This window comes from Pseudopipra pipra, chromosome 5 (genome assembly GCF_036250125.1).
Source record: "Pseudopipra pipra isolate bDixPip1 chromosome 5, bDixPip1.hap1, whole genome shotgun sequence".
Classification (NCBI taxonomy): Eukaryota; Metazoa; Chordata; class Aves; order Passeriformes; family Pipridae; genus Pseudopipra; species Pseudopipra pipra.
Window position 1 is genome coordinate 51,066,278 of NC_087553.1, and position 20,666 is coordinate 51,086,943.

The following is a 20,666-nucleotide window of genomic DNA, read 5'->3' on the forward strand; positions in this document are numbered from 1 at the left end:
ATTTAATTAAAATGTGATGCTTATAGAGTGGAGTCACTTATGTTTGGTGACATAAGGGTTGCATCACACTAACCTGATAACTGTGTTTGATGATTATTTTCCAGACAGAAGTAATGTAGTCGACCTCATTTGCCTTCAGGAAAGCATTGGCCGTGGCTCCGTTTCAGGAATTGCCTAAATGAAGGAACTGTAAAATCGTTAATGAGTTGGACAGAAAGGAAATGGCATTAAGCTGTATGCATTAAGCTGTAGGGAGGCTACTCAACAAAGATTAGATTTGTGACTGAGCTAGTTTTAATCTTTCTTAATGCTCTCAACAAAGAAAAAAATGTGTTGAAGAAATCCGCCAAAGGCACAAAGCTGAAAGGCAATGTTGACATGAAGGATTCTGGGAGTTGAAAGGTATTAGGTGACCTCAAATAGCAAATGTAAAATAGATATCAGTAACCAAAGTGCAATGGCTTGAATTTAGGGACTGCTAAGAATAACCTCAGTTGTAAGTAAGGATCTCCTTGGTTAGAAATGTCTAAGATGGAGGAAAGCTTAGCTGACCACCCTTAAATCAAAGGGTGACTATAAGATGTGACTGTGAACACATCCTAGGATGTGTTAATGGAGATATTCCTAAGATAGATAAGGAAATATCAATGCATTTGTACAATGTCCTTGTTAAACATCGTCCAAAATGCTGTGTACATTCTGGTTAGACAGGAAAGCTTGATTTGAACTAGGGTGTTTGGAGAAGGAGAACATATGTTAAAAAAGAGGCTTAAACTTGGATTTTCTTTAGTCCTGGGGAACAAAGGGTGGCTGGATCTAAGGTATCCCTCCATAAATGGATGGAGAAAGCAGCTAGGAAAAACTATTCTCTATAATTTAAAATTAATACAGTTTTAACAACAAAGTGGTCTGTGAAGTAAAAAATATGTTTTTTGACCGCCTGAGCAGTGAAGTTGTAGTGAAGGACATGAATTAACTATTTACTAATTGATCCTTGACCCATTTAATAAAAATAAGATCAAGAGGACACTTTATAGTCCCATGTTCCTTTGAAAATTCATCAAGACTGCTACTAGCAACTTCTTGAAGTTCATGAACTACAAGACTTGATTATTTCACCAAATATATATAACTACTGATAAAAAGTTAATTATCATGGAACATCCTCCTAAGTTTTTTTAAACTATAGATAATTTCTCATAAATACTCAACTCTTACTGTCCGATGATTTTTTCTTCTTGATGCTACTGCTTTGCATCTTTAAAATTCCACACAGTCTGCTGATCTTTGGATGTCAGTCATTGTTCAAGGAACTTCAGGTTTTGGGCAACCCCATACAGCAGGAAGGAGAGGAGTTTAAGATGCCAGGGTTGCTTTTATGATTATACTTTCTTTACTCAGGTTATCAGGTTAATACAGGGGTCATCACAAGTTTTCAAAATATGTTTTTAAAGGTGGAAAGAGCTATTGTATCAATTTAAAAAGGAAGCAAGAGGAATCACATATTGGACCAATGCCAGTAGTACAAGCACGATGTACTACTGAGATCAGCTCAGTTGGTTAGAGCATGATGTTAATAGCGCCAAGGTTGTGGGTTCAATCCCTCTATGGACCATTCACTTAAGAGTTGGACTCAGTGATCCTTGTGAGTCCCTTCCAACTCAGAATATTCTGTGATTCTGTCAATCCAGAGCTCTGTACGAGAAGTATCATACCTTTGAAAATTATATCATAGTATAGCTTACACAGAAATGAGACTCCCTGTTCTGGCTAGGATTTAGGAATAATTTTATTTCATTTGTTTTGATAGTTTAGAATTAATTACAGTTAGAATACTGTTTGTTTTAACTTGCAGATGCGGTCTGTTGGACGAATATTTAAATTCATCGACATGCCAACAGAAGAGACAAAAAGCGTTAAACCACAGAAAAATAATCAGTTTTCAGATGCCCTTGTAATTGAAAACAGGCATGTAAAGGAAGAGAAGAACTGGCCATCCGGGGGCCAAATGACTGTGAAAGACCTTACGGCCAAATACGGCGAAGGAGGATCTGCTGTGTTAGAAAACATTTCCTTCTCAATAAGTTCAGGGCAGAGGGTAAGACACTGTTTTGTTGTGTTTGTTCTGACTTCTATTAGCTTAACTATAGAATTGTCATTATAAATCTATTCATTGACTAATGGGGAGTTTGAGTCCAGTAAGGTTTTGTAAATGAAATTTTTGCAAAACAAAATATCATCTGAAGTACCTGAAGAACAGAAATGGCTTATGTCTATTTTTAAAAAGAGCTCATCTTATTGACTACAAACAAAAAAAGAAGGCAAGGAAAATCTGCCTCAGTTATTCTAGAAGTCTTGGCACTATTTACAGCTCAGTGAAGAACAGTGGGGATGTTTGTTGGTCATAAGGAGCAGAATATACTGATAAAATATGTATGCAGCAGTTCTCCAAGTTGTATTCCTGTGCCTGAAATTGTCCACCTTCTCCTGGGGAGAAGGAAGCTTGCTGGTGAGCGCAGGTGCTGGGGGCAGCCTGACCCAGATGGGGCAGGGCATGAAAGAATACTGGCTGCTGTGCCAAGGGTAATGCACTGGTGATTCCGGCAGCTGGAGGGTGGAGGTGCCGTCCTGCCCATTCCATCAGGGCTCTATGCCACCCTGAATTATTATATTACAGACCATAAAGAGCTGTATTCTTTAGAGGATTGACAAACCTCTAGTTAATATTCATGTGTGTTTGGGGTTGGATTCAAGAAAGAGCTCTAGTTTAAGGACAGCATTTAGGTAGAAGTTTAACACTTTGCTTCAAGTTCTTGCTAAAGTACCAGCCTTGATGGGATGGGAAGAGAGGCTGATGTGATTTTCTGAGCTGGAGCCATACAGATGAAGAGGAGATTTTAACTGTCCCACATAGATGAGAAAACAGGTCCAGTGACAACTCCCTGGCTTTGGATATCACCAGTCTCTGACAGATTTGGTAGATCTCTCTTGGTTTAACTGAACTGAATGTTTCATCTACTAAGTTTGAGGACACCAAAATTTTGAACCCAGAACTCTGACTTCCTGTAGCACCATCCTGAAGCCAGTCTGCCTTGAAAGAGAGACACCTGTGATTCCTGGAACTTGGAGATGCAGGTGCTGCTGCAGTCTGGTGGATTTCCTTCCTGGAAAATCCCATGAAGCAATGGAGTATGAAAGATAAAAGATACTTTTGTACTGTACAGAGAGAAGGCAGAGCAGTAAAAACAAAGATCATTTTTTCAGGGGCTATGTTTCAAATTGGGTGATGTACCCTGGGTTTAGATGTAAGCATGCTCCTTAAACTGGTGAGGATTTTTCTCTCGCCAGAGAAGGACATGTAAACCAAACAGGAGAGGGGAGAGCTCTGCTATGTTGAGACGTAGAATAGAATAGAATAAAATAGAATAACATAGTCATCTAGTCCAGCTGCCTGACCACTTCAGGACTGACCAGAAGTTAAAGCATTGTCTAAGGGCATTGTCCAAATGCCTCTTAAAAACTGACAGACTATGGGCATTGACCACCTCTCTAGAAAGCCTGTTTCAGTGTTTGACCACCTTCTTAGTAAATGTCCAGTCTGATCCTCCCCTGATGCAGCTTTGAACCATTCCCACCATTTCCTCTCACTGGATCCCAGGGAGAAGAGATCAGTTGCACCTTAGCCTCCTCTCCAAACTAGACAAGCCCAAAGTCCCTGGCCATCCCTCATAGGATATCCTGTCCAGCCCTTTCACCAGCTTTGTTGCCCTCCTTTGAATGCATTCAAAGACTTTCACATCCTTCTTAAACCGTGGAGCCCAGAACTTGACACAGCACTCCAGGTGAGGCTGGTCCAATGCTAAATAGAGCAAGATAATCACCCCTTTTGACCAGCTGGTGGTGCTGTGTTTGATGAACCCCAGGAGGGGGTTTGTCCTCTTGGCTGCCAGCTCTTGATCCTGCCATCAGCTCCAGATCCTCTCTTCAGGGCTGCTCTTCAGACCCTCCTATCTCAATTTATATTTGTGCCTGGCATTGCTCCATCCCAGGTGCAGAATCTGACATTTGGACCTGTTAAATATCATTAATCATTGTCCAGTGCTCCAATTTATCTGGATCCCTTGGCAAGGCCTCACGTCCTCAAGAGACTCAACAGCATTTCCAGTTTGGTATCGTCAGAAAACTTGCTAATGGTGTATTTGACTCTTGCATACAGGTCATTCACAAATATATGGAATAGAGTTGGCCCTAGGATTGAGCCCTGAGTAATACCACCGGTGACTGGACACCAGCTAGATGTAGCCCCATTCACTACAACCCTTCAGCCAGTTCTTCACCCAGCACACTGTGAACCCACTCATCCCACAGCTGGAGAACTTGTCCAGAAGGATGCTGTGAGGAACAGTATCAAAAGCCTTACTAAAATCCAGAAAAAACTACATCCACCACCTTTCTTTCATCCACATGGCGGGTGACTGCATCATAGAAGGATATCTTATTAGTTACACAGCCCTTTCTCTTTGTGAACCTTGTTGACTGTGCCTGATGGCATTATTCTTTAAATGCCTTTCAGTAGTACACTGTATAATCTTCCCCATGATTTTTTCAGGAAATGAGGTTAGACTAACAGGACTGTAGTTCCCTCATGCTCTTTTTGTAGACTGGAATACAAATCTACACAGTCAGTAGATAGGTGCAACAAAGCACAGACTGCCTGAGGTACTGTTACAAAAGGGATGCCAGGCACCAGGAAGAATCCCCTTCTTCGCCTTTGGATGTACATGGTCACCCTACAAAAGCAGACCACATTCAGACAGGACATCACTAGCCATGTAAACCCAGATGTTGGAAAAGGCAGCATTTCAGTGTTTGCTGGGGATTGCTGCAGATATTGCTTGCTCCTTTAATTGGTCAGTGCAACAGTACAAGGGGAAAAGAGCTTTTTTAAAGAAAACTCTATGTATTATGTTTCTTCCCATCCTAGAGATAAGGAAAGTCTTCATCAACTGGGCAGGTTGAGGACTTGCACAGCTGCTTGGGAGTGGTCAATGGCATGGTTTGTGCTGGAATCACTGCCTCAGGCCCAAGCTACCCACTACAAATTCATGGTCTGATCAGAGTTATGCTCTCTATTTTTGGTTGTATGAAAATGGAATAGCTTACTAGGGTGATTCAAATGCACTCCCTACTTAGTTTTTGTCTGCTGCATGTGACTTTGCTGAAGAAGGCTTCATAGCAAAGTGAAGGGAAAAGGTACAAAGAGCTGGACTAATCAGTACAAGATAATACATAAGTAAATTTCTGACTTTCAGCTAAGGGTAGGTTATCAGATTTTTCATCTTAGTTAATTTTAACAAAGCTAAGAAGTCTGGCCCAATGTTTGATTCAGCCCTTGATATAGGCTTTTATCACTCCCAAATGAATGACATTTGCTATCCCATTGAGATCCATTTGGACTGTTCTTCACTGATGAGATCTCTAAGGTTTTTGCCTTAGTCTGTGGTTAATAGATGAACAGTATTAAATGTTGGCTCTTACAATTTGCATTGCAGGTAGGCCTTTTAGGAAGAACAGGCTCAGGAAAAAGCACCTTACTTTTTGCATTTTTAAGACTGCTGGATACAGAAGGGGATATCCAGATTGATGGAGTTTCCTGGAACACAGTGAGTGTGCAGCAATGGAGAAAGGCATTTGGAGTGATTCCTCAGGTAATGAGATTATTGTATATTTTTGTGCCTTTGTTTTCATTGGTTCTATATCCATATGTGCATAGTTACCTTCAAGATGGAAGTTTGTTATTTGTATGTAGAGAAACAAACAGAACACAGATTTTGTGAAAAGGGGAGTGGCATGGATGAATGGGTGGATGGATGCAATGATTCACAGCAAACTTTGTCTTTTTAGGGTTTCTATGCCACTCACACAAGAACTTTTCTAGAAATGGAAAGGTACAGCACACTTAAGCAGTAGGGTTTCTAGCCTGCTTATCCCTGCTCCTTTGACACTGTTTGCATGTTGATTCAGAATAAGATAGTGCCCCTTGAAGAAAAAATACAGTAAGTGTCCTCAGCTCTACATCACATGTTATGGTTAACATCTGCATACTGTACATTGCCTGTTTTCCCTGACAGGCTGACAGCAAACAATTAAACCTGGGGCTTCTGAGTCCCTTGCCAATGTCCCTGCCACTGGACCAGTGTCTTGTATTAGTTACAGCTAATTATTAGATTAGCTGTTTGAAAAATTAATGTTATTGTCTGCATACAGTAACACTAAAAAGTGATTGCTTATTGTAAGGGTAGGAATGAAAACTGAAGGAATTAACTGCATAATTTTAATGCCATGTTTTGTATTTTTGTTGTTGAAAGCTGTCAGTCCTTACCAACAATGCTGATACATGAGTAACACGTATTGGCCTTGTCTTCTTTGAATACTCTACCTCAGATAGTTCTTCAGCTATAAAATGTACACAGTCTTTTCTATACAGTGGAATATCTTTGGAAATCTTCTGACTGAATTAATGTTGGCAGATTAATTCATGTAATATTTGAGGGCAATCTTACCAATGGGTCACTTGTAGTATTGTGAGGCAGGGGGAGAGCAGTTGCAGATCAGCTGATCACACTGTGAGGGGCCATGCAGTCTGCCCCACCTTTATCCACACTTGAGGGGTGGCTACTAACCCTAGAGACTGACAAATATGGTTTGATCCTTCGCCACCCTGGGTGACCTTCTCTTTGACAGACCCACAAGGGGTGTGCCAAACAGGGTGACCAAGGATGTCCTTTTAACTGTTAGGTGTCAAACCCTAATTGTGCTATTCCCAGCATCCTGTCTCCACCGTAAAGCTGTTGCATTTGGTTTCTGTGCATATGGTTTGTTTCCAGGTAGTGTCCTGTCTGAGAAAGGTGGTTACTGTCTTAAAAAGCTGGTGAGTGTATGTTGAGTATAAAGCTGTTGTGCACTGACTACATGAGGAATTTTAAAATAGTTGGAGAGACTCTGGGACACCCAGCCAGTTTAACTAAAAATATGCTGTTAGTTTTACAGCTTTGGATGCTGTTAAAAGATGCTGAAATGATCATGCTGGAAAAACAATGGCCTTGATTTTACAAAGACAAGGAGGATTCGGAATTAAATTTTTCTACTTGATGATCAGTTCTGAGTTGTGATAGCTTCCCTTTCAAAAATGTTCCACAGTAGCCCTAGTGGCATTTATTTAAAATAGGAGTGCAAAGAAAGCACAATTCTCTCTTCTCTGTGCATTTCCACAATCATACTCTGAAATTTCCTCAAAGACAGCAATTTTTTAGCACTTTGATCTTGTGAGAACCCACCCTTTCTTTACTGACACATTACTCCTTCAACAAAACAAGCCCAACAGGGCTGGTGAGTCCACTGGTTGGATTAATTTCTTACCTGAGGTCTACCAGCCACATGCTGCCTGCTGAACTGAGGCTTGCTTGGCAAGCTGGCCTTTGATAGTTGACCTGTTGTCACCCTTTCTGTCCTCTCTTCAACATTTTCACATCTATCTATTCCTTTAAACTTTTATTTCTTTATTATAGCTGGCTCAGTTCTGCAGCATGATTGTTGCTTGCGATTATGAAAAGAAGTCCCCCCTTAGATCAAGGCAGCTATGCAGTGAACTGCATGTGTAGCTGCATCTCTTTAGTTTGGAGGACAGGTATGTTACAGAGCTGTCCTCCAAAGCATGGCTGTATAGGATGAAGAATGCTTTTACGAGTACAAGCTATGTCTCCACTGCAAAATTTTCCTATATGACCAAGTATAACTTTCTGTATTGGAAGGAGCTTCCTTGTCTCTCCCATAGTCATCCTTTTGCTCTCAGCCCTTTCTCCCTTTGGCATGTGGTTGCCCAGCAGGGTTTTTGCTTTCTGTCTGCAGCTGTCCTTGGGAATGCGTGGACTGAGAAGAAAACTCAATGCTTGATAACAAGTAGTCATTGCCCCACTGAAAAATATGAGGAATAATTCTCATAGCTGAGTACTCACTATAGACTTGCTAATGGTATAGAAATTATCATTCTGCAACCATCAGCAAAATTCAAGAGACATTTTTTACATGAGCAGTGTAACTTGCCCTTCTGCCAGTGAGGCGCATTGCTAGTTCATTGTTAAAATTACACATTTAGTTCAGTTCACAAGTCCCTGATATGTGGATCAGTGCCAAATAATCCCAGCCTTCCATTCTCTGGAAGGTCACGAGGGTTGCCAGCCTGTTTGCATGCTTCAGTTCACAGCTCTTGTCCCAAAGCCTTGCCAAAGAACTGCACATTATGCCTCAAAAGTTCCCACATTCAGAACAAAATGAAGTTTTCAGCAGCACTTTCTCAGCAGGAAAGAGAAATTGCATATGCCACCCTGCCTTTCCCGGCAGAACAGAGGGAGCCTTTTGTTCTTAGCCATTCACCTACAGCTTCAGAACGGAAAAAAAAAAGTTGCCTTTCCTTTCCTGGAAGGCTCGCCTCCAGCAACACCTGGATATTCGCTGTCTCCAGGAGAGTCTTTGCTAACAAAAGGAGAATGGAGCTCTACCTGAGGCATGCTTCCTCCTGAAAACTTTCCAACATTCTCCTTCTCTTCCTTAACCCTAAGTTTCCCAATTTAGTAGAAAAGAAGTGCTTTTCCTCCGTGAGAACCTCACTGTGGCACAACTGCACAGCACAGACAGTGTTCTAAGACACTGCTGTCTGCTCCATGCAGTGTGGTCAGGGATCACACTGAACTGGAGCAAAGGCAAAACCCCTGTTTCTTTCAGTATCTTAACTCTGGCTGTCAGTGCCTTGTAGTGGTGTGAAGGGGTAAAATATGTTTCCTGAAGCACCCACAAGGAAGTTTCTTCCTGTACCTTCTCACATGGCTGTGGTTCTGAAGCACAGCCTACCCACAGCGCTGCTCCTACAGGCTGTTTGTCATTCTCCTGCAGAACAATTGCACCAGCAACACCAGGCTGTACCTTTGCACCCATCATCCCTTCTTTCTGGACTGACCTTTCTGATGATGCTTCTGCAGGCGTTTGCCCACTACATTTCCAGGGAGAGGACTTCCAGCTGCATTTGATTTCATCACACTGAGGCTCTCTTGTATACAGGTCCTCATGCAGATTGCATCCTGAAGTATTTAACAGAGTTAGATTCAGAAAATGTCTTCAGAAATTTGGCTTTGAATGGAAACAGGAAACTTGCAGCCAATTTCCCATTGACATAAATGATCAGAAAGCTGACACCCATGCTGCTAGCTCCAAGAAAGGGGATGACTTCTGATGTTTACTTGAGTGTTCTTCCACTGCATCTTAGAAGATCTTACACTGTTTTCTACATGTAAATACTCCATATAGAGTTAAAATCAAGCTTAGCATAGAGTACAAGATTACTATAGTTTGTGGGACTGCCAGATGACAAAAAAAAAATCAAATCAGTTTTGCTCCTTTCTTTTACCGAAGAAGTGAAATTTCACGACTTTTGTATTTGAAGTTCCAGTTTTTCAGCAGCTATCACACTGTGTTCATTGATTCTGTCTCTGTCTGTCTGTCTCCAGCACTGTTTCTCATACCCTTCAGGGCTGCTCACTTTTGGAGGTTGGCTGTTTTGCAGTGTGCCTGCCCACTCGTGTCCAGTGCAGCTGCTGAGCAGTGCTGCTCCCCGGGGTGGTCCCACAGAGGGTCCTGCAGAGGCTGGGTTCCTGCAGGGCATTGGGACGAGTTGGTATCACCGTATTGGGGAGCGTCTGCTGCATCAGACCTATACACAGAGCAACTGGGGACAGTAGTTAATAACCCCATGGGTTCGTTTTGGGCAGTATATAGGTTGCTTTCTGCCTCATGGGTTCAGTGTTGCCAGGAGCACAGCACTTACGTTTACCATTAAGCTCCATTGGAGGCAGATGTTTTGGCATCTCCAAGGGAGAACTTTACAGAACAGATCCCAAAAAACTTTCAGGTTTTCCTTGCTCCTGTGCTCTTATTCTTGCCTGTCGATATTTTAATGTCAATGTGAAGTCCCTAAAGGACACTTATTGAAAACAAAACCTCTAACTCCGCACCTAATACTAAAGCATTCACATAGTAACTTGATTTTGTTTCATGTTGATATTGTTGCTATAATACAGACAAAGCACAGAAGGCTGCATAGAGCTGCTATCTGGTTCCAGCTGATGTTGCATTTGTTCTCCAGCCCTGGGGCATGTGGGAAGAAGGGGCCATGGGTCTTTCTGAGGACCTGCACACAGGTTGCAGCGGCAGCAGCTACTCACAGCTAGGATACTCTCACTCCTTAGCAGCCTTTTGTCAACTGATCCTTAACTCTTCTGTATGCAATTGCTGAGATACTTCAGGGTCTTGATTTTCCACATAGCACTTAAATCGCTTAGGAAGCTTATTGCTGGCACGCAATGGCTGTAGCTGCTGATGGGGATTAATGCCCTTCAGAGGGATTGAGTTACAATATTTGGGGTGGTCAGAACATAAACATGACCATATTTATGTTCCAGAGTGTTTTGCTTATGGGTAGATGTCAGGTCTAAGAAACCATTTGTTGTATGATCACACCCATTATCATCCTGTGTGAATCTGAACAAGTGACCTAGAAGACCTGGCAGATTTGCTGCCGGTTTCCCCAGCCATCCATTCCCCCTTCCAATGCTCTCCTTATTTCTACTTCTTCCGTATTTATGAACAACATAAGTCTTTGGGATTCACTTGGTATTTTTTTTCACTTTAGACTTCTAGTTTTTAAGAATATGTAAAGATTTATTTCTGCTTCCCTTTGTAAGTAGACTCTAAACTGCCTGTGTGACTCACATGGTATTTACTCAAGTGAACCCTATGTGGTTTCTAATGAGCTGGGAGGAAGGAGGTGTTGAAATGAAGAGAGAAGTACCAGAATTCAGGACAATGAAATATTTACCTTGTGGGGAAAAAAAAAATAACCAACCCTGCTGTTGGGAATAGCTTGCTTTTAGTGCCCTGGTTCTCAAAAGCACAGTTATTAGAAATAGCAGCAGCTTCTGAAGAAAGTTGTACCCTTTATTGCTCTGCCTGCTGTACTTCAGCAGGAATGTTATTCAGCCCTATCTTCAGAACTGGTTTTTTCAGTTAACTGTTCTTTACCACTGAGAAATGAAAATACCTGTTCCATTAGTTAAATGTATTGCACTCACAGTGTGAACAAACCCATGTCTGACACTGTTTCCACAGCATTGTTGTTTCCACCACACCCATTACTTGGAAGAACCTAATCCTGCTGCAAATATGTCACCCTGCTCATGCCACCTAACCAGTGTAGGACATGGGAAAAGGACTACGCTGTACTTCATCAAAGCTTTCACTGTTATTAAGGAGAACAACTATAAAGGAAAGAGTCTGCTCTTTCTGCCTTGTCTCTACAAAAAGTACTTCAATGATATAATTTTTAGCTCTGTGTGCTGCTGCCTCTGCTGCAGCTCAGTCAGTGTATTGCTGGCCATGCAGTGAAGGTCTCATTGCACTTTAACCCATCCCACTGACTGCAGGGCACCACAGTGCAGCTCCTTTTCTCCTCTGGTCTCTTGAATCAGGTACTTCCTTCTCTCTTGCACCAAATAAGTTGGCAATGGCGTACATATCTTAATCAAGCAAATTAATTAATGTAATTTATTTTCCTCTGCAACATTAAAACTTTTAATTAATCATAATTAAACAATTAATATAAATGTGTGTTTAAATCACTTTGAAAGTGATGAAGGAATGCCAAATTCCCATTTTAGGTCAAATGGAAATTGTGTTAGACAAACCAAACTCTGGGAAAACACTTGCTAATTGTATTCTCTCAGCTATTTTCTGCTGGTACAGCTACTCATTCATTGCTTTTGGTAGCATTTGACTACCAAGACTCCAAGAATTTATGTGGCTGTGAATCACTTGCATTTCAATATGTTTTCTCTAAATAAATATTTTATTTAAAAAGACAGAAGAAAATAATTGTCTCAAATCTTTCCTCTTGGTATTTGTGGCGTACAAGGAAAGAGCAAGCAAATAGTCGTATTTCTCAACCAGACACTTAAATTCTTTGAGAGCAAGTTCTCCCTGCTGCAAACAGCAGGTGTACCTCACAGCATAGAAAACAATGGCTTGTTAAGAAATGTTGTACAGCCTCAGTGTCCCTCGAAGAATCTAATTTCCATCAGAATCTGACACACCCACCCCATGTAAAACGAGATTAAACAAATATTTAATTTGTCTGAATCATTGCTTTTTGAGCCACAAAACATGTATCTAGGGGATGTTCACTTAAATCTGCTTGTCCTGATGGGGAAAGCAGAAGTGAGTAGTAACCTTCTGTGCAAGAAGGGTGCATTCTCAGTGCCAGAAAACATGCGTCCTCCTCATGCTGTGCAGCAGAAGGCCGGCGTGAGACAGAGCAGGGAGAGCAGGTTGTTGCTGCTGCAGCCATGAACCTGGTTGTGCTCTGTCACATCTCAGTGACGTGATAGTGTGAGGGAAAGAAAACCTCTTTTCAGATAGGACTGGGACATGGTAAATGTCAGGGAATGATGCTGAAATACATATTTGGCTACATTTGATTAGAAAAAGGGAAATTCATTGATGAAAAACAATTTAGGACAGTGTCCCTGAATTTTGACAAATATCCAATAGTTTTTTTCTCTCTAAACAAAATTGCGGTTTAACAAGGGGGTTTTTATGTTTGAATATGTTTGACATACTGAAGCATCAAAACTAGTTTTTAAAAGGCTTATTTCAAAATGAAAATACAGGAAATCTTTTATTCTGAAAACTGTTGAAATTTGGGTTTTGCTCATTTTCAGACAAGTTTGGCTAAGATTTTTTTAAGACAGTCGCCAAGGATTTTCAAAATCACTCTTTTTGGAACAATGTTTTAAAAAAATTAAAAACCTGCAGTAAGCTCTATTTGGTAATTGCAGAAGGTTATTATTTTCTCTGTACGCTTTACAATTTCCAATGCTTTATGCAATGTTTCAAGTTAACTATCTACATATATCTATATTTTTTCTTGTAGAAAGTGTTCATATTTTCTGGAACTTTCCGGATGAATTTGGATCCCTATGGGCAGTGGAATGATGAAGAAATATGGAAAGTTGCCGAGGAGGTAAAACTGTTTAGTGTTATTTGTCTCCCTCTGGTGATGTGGTTACAGAAGGGTGCAGTGTAGGTCAAATGATTGTCATATTTTACATTTATGTAAAGTCTTAGGAAAGAAGGAAAAATAATGCCGTGCTATAAAAAATATTTCTTATTAGTTATAAATATAGTTATTGCAATTCTCATGCCAATGTGAAGCCAGCTGAGAGGAGCACTCTCTGACAAGGCATTTAGGCTTACGTACTGCTTGTATCATGGGAGCTTTCTCTGTCATGGAAAATAAGAATTATGAAATATTAGATTTCAGAAACCTGAAGGTTTTCCTCTAGTTTTATGTTGACATTTTAGCAATATTTTTGTTTTCAAAGTCCCCAAGTTTAAGGGCCGTATTCTGTTTCCACATTGCACTGGTCCCCATGTATTGCAGTTGTCAGGTGCCACATGTTGGCTCTGGTGGTACTTTATAGATTGCAGAGGTGTCCATAATGCCTAGGGGAAAGGCAGGTGAGCATTACAGGAGAGAGACTGCAGACTAGGAAGCAGATGCCTTTTTCCAGCATACAGATGATCTAATTAATACAGACTTAACCATGAATTGGTGCTGTTTTCATTGTTCATTGCAAGTCTCAAGTATCAGAAAATGCTTACAAGTGTGAGACCCAATCTGAAAGCTTCCTCCTTTCCCATCCAGGAGGTTAAAACTCTGTCTCTGCTTGCTCTCTTCGGTTTATCTAATTTCTTCCCTCCATTTGGAAAAATGGAAAATAGACACTTTCTGTGAGTAATTTACTGTCAAATAAAAACATCATGACATTTTTGTTTAGGTGGTGCGACAACAGCTTTTCATACAGTCCTAGCAAAGGTAACAGCGTGCTCAGTGCTGCTTCTCTGCTTCTTTGAGGCTAGGGAAAAAATGGATCAACATCTTCTCTCTTGAAGAAGACAAGCTCTCCTGCTTTTGAGGATTGTTTCCAGTGTGTGTGTGAATTGAGCTTGGAATTTTAAAGAACTAAACCTCATTTACAATGGCATGAAAAAAAAATAAATTAAGTGTTTATCATTAAGGAGTTTGGCAAATCCATATGTAACACTGAGGTTTTCATTGCACAGCCAAGAGTGCAAAGCAAATAGAAAAGAAAAAGAGCTGTAATGCTTTTCACTAGGAGCAATTGGATTGTTTACCAAGATCATGCTCTTGAAGTCAGTCTCATTAGTGGCAGTGAGTCAGTGTAACTTGGGAGCACGGCACAGAAATTAACTGTCAGCTTATTCCCGACTCACGTTGTCTGCTGAGGATTTTAAGGATCCTGCTGAGATCAGCATCAGCTTTTTATGCTCCTCAAACCAACTGCAGAGAGCAAGGCCTTGTCTGATGTTTCATTTTTTATTGCCCCCATATTTCAGCACTTGAATCTGTCAGACTTGTGTCAGTGAGGCTAAGTTTTACTCTTGCAATCAGCTGTCTGGACCCTATGGGTACATGGAGACACCTTATGCAGTTTTAAGAAGAAAGCAACTTTTCCAGCCATTAGATGCAAAATTTCATTAAAGGACACGATGTGTTCAAAAGAGAAGCAAGGAAAAAAGCACTGGCCTCAATTTGCTTAGAAATTTAAGCATGACCTCTTCAGAAACTCAACGTGTACCCACAAACCACAGTTTAATGTGGTACCCATGTAAAATGGAAACACAAAGTAGGAATTCCAATTTTTTGTTTTGCATAGAATGCAAACTAATTGCAGATCAGTAATATTTAAAAAATCCAAGAGGGGGCTCTTAATAAATTGCTGGGATTGCATTGCATTTTTATAATGTTTTTTGGAGCTGTGCAACTCACATATGTTTCTTAGTTCTCATATTTTACAAAAATGCCTCTGTAAATGCTGCTGATAAGGTCAAGGAACGCAGTTTGTGTTCCACATCTGTGGAAGATGGAAATCTTTGTTTTGGAGTGTATATCTCCCAATGAGAGCAAACAGGAACACTGGAAGAAACAGTCAGAAAACATCTCCTGGGCTGGATTCTGGCTTCTAGTCCAAAGGCAGCAGCTTCACTTGACATGGGCATCCCTTTAAATGCTTTGTCACAGTGCCAGAGGGAAGCCCTAATGCCATTAGTATAAACAAAGTGCACAAGGCCTTTGGGGTAGCAAAAGGAGCATTTGGAAACACTCTCAGAGCTGTAGAGACAGTGGCCTTGGTGAGTGGGGTTATTTTCTCTGTTGCTTTAATGTAGAATATGAATTTTGGTCATTTCTTTTTAACCTCCTAGTGACTAAAGAGGCCTATTTTCCTTTCAAAAATCGCTTTCCTTAGCATTTCCAACAACGTACATTGCCACAATCAGCAGTAACTATATCTCACCAGTTCTTCCTGTCTTTTTTTCTTTCTGGCAGGTTGGGCTGAAGTCTGTAATTGAGCAGTTTCCAGGCAAGCTTGATTTTGTTCTTGTTGATGGAGGCTGTGTCCTGAGTCATGGCCACAAACAGCTGATGTGCCTTGCCCGGTCAGTTCTCAGCAAAGCTAAAATCTTGCTGCTCGATGAACCAAGTGCTCACCTGGACCCTGTGTACGTTTTGTTCATTTGTTCTGTCTTCTAATCCGAAATAAGAAAATCAGTGAGGCAGCACCATCTAAAGAGGCCTTTTGTAACTTGTTTGGTCTGTTACTAAACCTGATTTCAGTAATATATGTTAGTAATTCTGCATGGGGGATCAGAGAAGCGTGGTTACAACCTTAACTTTATGGCTAATAGGTACTTTGAGAGCAGAGATGCAGCATGCTGAGGCACTGCAGAGCGCTGCTGTCCGTGCATGTGAGCTATGCAACACGCAGCCAGACTGTTACATAGGGTCAATACAGTTGTGGGCATGCACATTGCAGTCTGAATGCCAATGTTTGCCTTTCAGGACTTCCCAAGTGATCAGGAAGACCCTGAAGCACGCGTTTGCCAACTGCACGGTGATACTCTCCGAACACAGGCTGGAGGCGATGCTGGAGTGCCAGCGGTTTTTGGTGAGCATTTCTCATAGGTTCATTTGCTGTTGTTTCATTACATTTGATGAACATGCAAAATGCACCAAGTGGAAATTATGATGTTTTCTAATGAATGGAGGTCATTCCGGGCAGTTGTACAACCTCCTATTGCTCTTTCACCTGAGCTGTCACAATCACCTGTGTTCAGATGGGCTGGGTCATGTTCTGGAGGAGCAGGATTCCCTCTGTCAACCAGAAGGAAAGTTGGGTAGGTTATCCAGCTGCTGATCCAGGTGCCTTCTATTTTTTATTGGCTCAGGAGCTCCAGAAAAGTCTCAGCATCTCACAGAGCTTTACAAATGCAAATGCAGAAATGGCTGTACTAGAGCAATAGGGGGCTGCTTGGGGAAGAGAGGTTTCCTAAGAAAACATGTGATGATCGGAATTGCTGATTTCTTTCAAGAAACCATGTAAATATTCCTTTCATGTTTTATCATGGGGACAAAGTGTCATGGGGTTTTTCTTTTGTTATATAAAATGGTTAGTAAAGGAAAGAAAAGGCAAGTAATGCAATTGTTCTTAAAAATAAGGTTTCTTCCTCTGTATTTTCTTCACTCTTTTATAAAAGGGGATCTTCATTTTATGAAGAGGGAAACATCATTTCCTGTATTTGATGGGGTGCATTAGCACATCAGGAAGAACAGCCTGAAGTTGAAGCAGGCAAGTCAATAGGCAGGTTGTGCATCCTTTTGGATGTGCTGCTCCTCTATTTGTGCTGGACTTCAGCCTCACCTCCAGCCCACAGTCCCTGGCAACCAGGCTGCCTCTGCCTGGAACAGATTTCCAACCCTCCAGACCACATTTTAGCAACAGAGGTGCTAGAAGTTCTTTCCTGTCAGACCTGTGTCCTCACCCTCACCCCATGGCAGTGCCAGCAAAGGAGCCTGATTTTTCCCTGTCTCCTGTTTGACAGGAGAGGCTGGCACAGCCTTACAGGGCAAACCTGTTGTCTCCTTCAAACAGAAGTGAGCAGCACTTCCTTGTTTGGGAAGAAGAAAGTAGAGAAGGCCTGGCACCTTGCTGGCAGCCTTCTCCCCCTGCTTGTGATATAACTATTTTCTGCAGTTAACACTTTCTTAACTGGGTGGTTTAGCAGTGCCAGGAAAATGCCACAGTCCTTGAAGACTTCAACAAATGGACTCAGAGGTAAAACTAAGTCACAAGGAGAAACTAGCAAGGCCAGCGGCATTTTTTAACTTGGGCAATAGGCACCTTTTCCACATGTTAAAATTTTAATGTATATTTTTGTGGATGTAATTAGAACAAACTAGAAATTAGAAATTGGAATTGTAAATTGCGTTTTTTCTGTTATATGAATGCATAGCAAACATCTTCTCTCTTCCCTGCTCCAGTACTTGCACTAGCTGAATTCTGTCAGCACCACCACTGAGCATTTAACTGAGTGACATGTTCCTTCAGGTAATTGAGGACAATAAGTTGCGGCAGTACGAGTCCATTCAGAAGCTGCTGAACGAAAAGAGCTCCTTCAGGCAGGCCATCAGCCACGCCGATCGCCTTAAGCTACTCCCAGCACACCACAGAAACTCCAGCAAACGCAAACCTCGACCCCAAATCACTGCCTTGCAGGAGGAGACAGAGGAAGAAGTGCAGGAGACAAGGCTGTGAGACACTGTGTAGACACTCTCTTTGTGGAGTGAACGGTCAGCAGCGCCCCATGATGACAGGACCAGCACTTCTGAACCTGCAGGAGCCATGCACAGATTGAACCTTGAAGGAGGTGTTCACTGCAGCGACCACATGAGAGTGTGGGAATTACTTCCCTTCTGTGGTTAATCATGTGCAAGTTAGTACATTCTTTGAAGTTTTGCCACTTACAACGATGAAACCAGATTTCCTTTCAAAAGCTGCTCTAATTTGGTACAAACGAGATGGCAAGCAGAAGTAACCTGCCTAGCCTGACATAATTGTTTCAGAAAACTTTTAGAAATGTTCTTGCTGGGGTGAGAGGACAAGACAGCAGTGAGGAATGCAAAAAAAATAATCAAACCTGGGTGGAAAATAGAAAAACCAGCTTTGTTGGATTCACTTCCTGCAAACGAATTAAGGGACACTATCAGCAAGGCACACAGAAAACTTCCTCCTTTTTGTTTTCCATGCAGCAACTGTAATTTCAACTTAGCAGGAAAGGCCAAATGCCACGTGTGTAGGTGAGAATGAAAGAAAAGACGATATTGACTTGGAAGCCAGTCAACATCTGTCTTGTCTCTGGAGTTAAGGGAGAATTGGTATTTCCTTTTAAAACCTAGGAGCTGTCAACCCAACCCTGCACACACTCGCAGTGGGATTAGTGCAGGCTGACATCAGTATCTAGCAAAAGGTAGGACTTCTGGCAGTGGAACTGCATAGGTCTGGCACCTTTACATGCTTTTTACTTTGGCCTAACAAAAAAAAAAAGAAGAAAGAAAACTCTTAGAAGTAGATTTGAATAATGAAATAATTTTTATACTCTTTTGGTTTGCAGTTTTATTATGGAACTGAATGTTCTTTAGGATATTTTATTTATTTTAATATTGTTGCAAACTTTTGCTAAGGGAATTATGTATTTTAAGAGTGATTACTTACTATAAAGAAAAATATATTTGTACAAAAAGTTTTATATTTGGACTGTTGGGGGGGAGGGTTTGCTTCTAGTCTTTGATGTCTCACTAGGCTGTTAAAAACAAGGGCAGCCCCAGAGTTAGGCCAGGTACTGTCCGCTGCTGTCTTTGTGCACTAAAGTATTCTTCTAGTGATACAGGTGTTTTAGATTATTTTTTCTTTAAATAAATAAAAACAAACAAACAAACAAAACCCAAAAAGCCCTGCCTATACGACACGTTACAGCACCCCTGTCCCCATGGGGCAGTCACTGCAGACCAATTCTGCTACTTCTACTTGAGTCATTGCTGGATCTCCATAACACGGACATAATTTTAGTAACTACATTCTATTTATTATAAAACCACTGGGTAAAATGGCCTGTCAGAGCTGGCTGGGCGGCACTAGGTGGTGCTGCGGAGCTCAAACGCTGCACAGCTGAGTGGGTGCTCAGCTCTGGGTCCCTCGCACTGCCTGAGCCCTACAGCAAGGCTTGAACTAAACTCTTCTGGGCATCCCGTGGCAGCAGCTGGAGCTGCGCCGCCGTCCTGCAGCGGCCTCCGGCTGAGTGCTGGGCGTGACGCTCAAGGTGCCACTGGGTCTGACTGAGCCCACGAGCACTGGAACTCACCCTGTATCATTCTTGTTTCCCTCTAGCTCTGCCCCCATTGCATACTTTCTGTCCCTCTTTACACATTTCCTCTGCAATATCTGTTTGGTTTTTTTTCCCGCCTGGTCCCTCATGCTGTACTTTTATTCTTGTTTGTCTTTTAGCACTTATCAGGGTCTGTTTTTGTCTGTGGGGACACCTCCTTTTGCTGCCTGATTTTCTCCACAAACCAATGTCTCCTGCTCACAGAGCATTCTGGATATCCTCGAGTTTCAATTCTGCCATGTCACTGTTTCTCTGCCACTAAGCTCTGCTTGGTTTAGTGTTTATAACAATGGAAAACTAAATGTATATTGACATAGCATCATTTTGAATCCCATCTCCATTCCCTCTATCCCCTCAAGTCATTCACCTCATGCTGTATATCCCTTTTCTCACACAGCCCGCTCTCCAAATCTGGCCAGGGCTGCTGCAGAGTGTGGCCAAGCCCAAGGAGGCATGCCAAGGATCACTCTTTTTCAGGATGTTACTCAGGGTAGCAGACATTCCATGTGGGAGAGTCTGTTATCTAAATAAACAAGATGATACAGAAAAATCAGCAGAACTATTATGTCATTAGAATCAGTGCATGCTTCAAAGCTTGCACAATTATTAGTGTTAATGTTTTAGGGTCATTGTTGGAGTTAGAGTGTGCCAAGCTGGACTGAGCAGACAAGGAGACATTTCAGGAAAGAACAAGGTAAATACAGCAGGAGCATGTAGTAGAATGGAATGGAATGGAAGTTGCTGATACAAACACTCAGAGCACTCTGAAGGAAAAATGTCAGTGGACTGACTGCCCCCACCCTGGGCCACACTACTTGTCGAAACAGCTTCTGCCATCAGTACCCAGCTACAACCACCACACTGCCTGTCCCCAAGAGCCCAGGCAAGATACTGCATAAGCTCTTCTCTCTTAGCACGCTCTTCTCCCACTTGCCCTCAGAGGGCAATTTCCTTCAAAGATCCCAAACCAATGCTTCAGCTCCTTTGGAGTTCAGACTGGAACAGGAGGTAAGTTGGTACCAACCTCCATGAGGAGGAGGACACAATCTCTCCTTCCCAACAAAGGTCAAGAAGAGCACGTTACCTTCTAGAGTAAATGTTCTTGTACTTGCTGTCAGGGACATGACAGCTCCCAGGGTTGTTTGCCTGAAGCTAAACTGGGAAGTTGCACATGCTGTTCATGGTGGAAAATGGAGCACAAGAGAAAGAGAAAAAAAAATGAGGCCATAAACTAAGCACAGTGGAAGAAAAGAGCAATG

At 41.8% G+C, this 20,666-nt stretch overlaps 1 protein-coding gene across 2 annotated transcripts in view; it reads left to right on the forward strand.

The window, feature by feature from the left end:
- The window catches only part of CFTR (CF transmembrane conductance regulator), an 85,641-nt gene extending 65,320 nt beyond the window's left edge, over window positions 1-20,321 (forward strand). For both annotated transcript variants that reach the window (XM_064656039.1, XM_064656038.1), the window contains exons 22-27: window positions 1,856-2,098; window positions 5,553-5,708; window positions 13,037-13,126; window positions 15,515-15,687; window positions 16,028-16,133; window positions 17,574-20,321. In XM_064656039.1, coding sequence (XP_064512109.1) covers window positions 1,856-2,098; window positions 5,553-5,708; window positions 13,037-13,126; window positions 15,515-15,687; window positions 16,028-16,133; window positions 17,574-17,780 — 975 coding nt within the window. In that variant the 3' untranslated portion in view covers window positions 17,781-20,321. The remainder of the gene's footprint in view (window positions 1-1,855; window positions 2,099-5,552; window positions 5,709-13,036; window positions 13,127-15,514; window positions 15,688-16,027; window positions 16,134-17,573) is intronic.
- The last annotated feature ends 345 nt before the right edge of the window (window positions 20,322-20,666 follow it).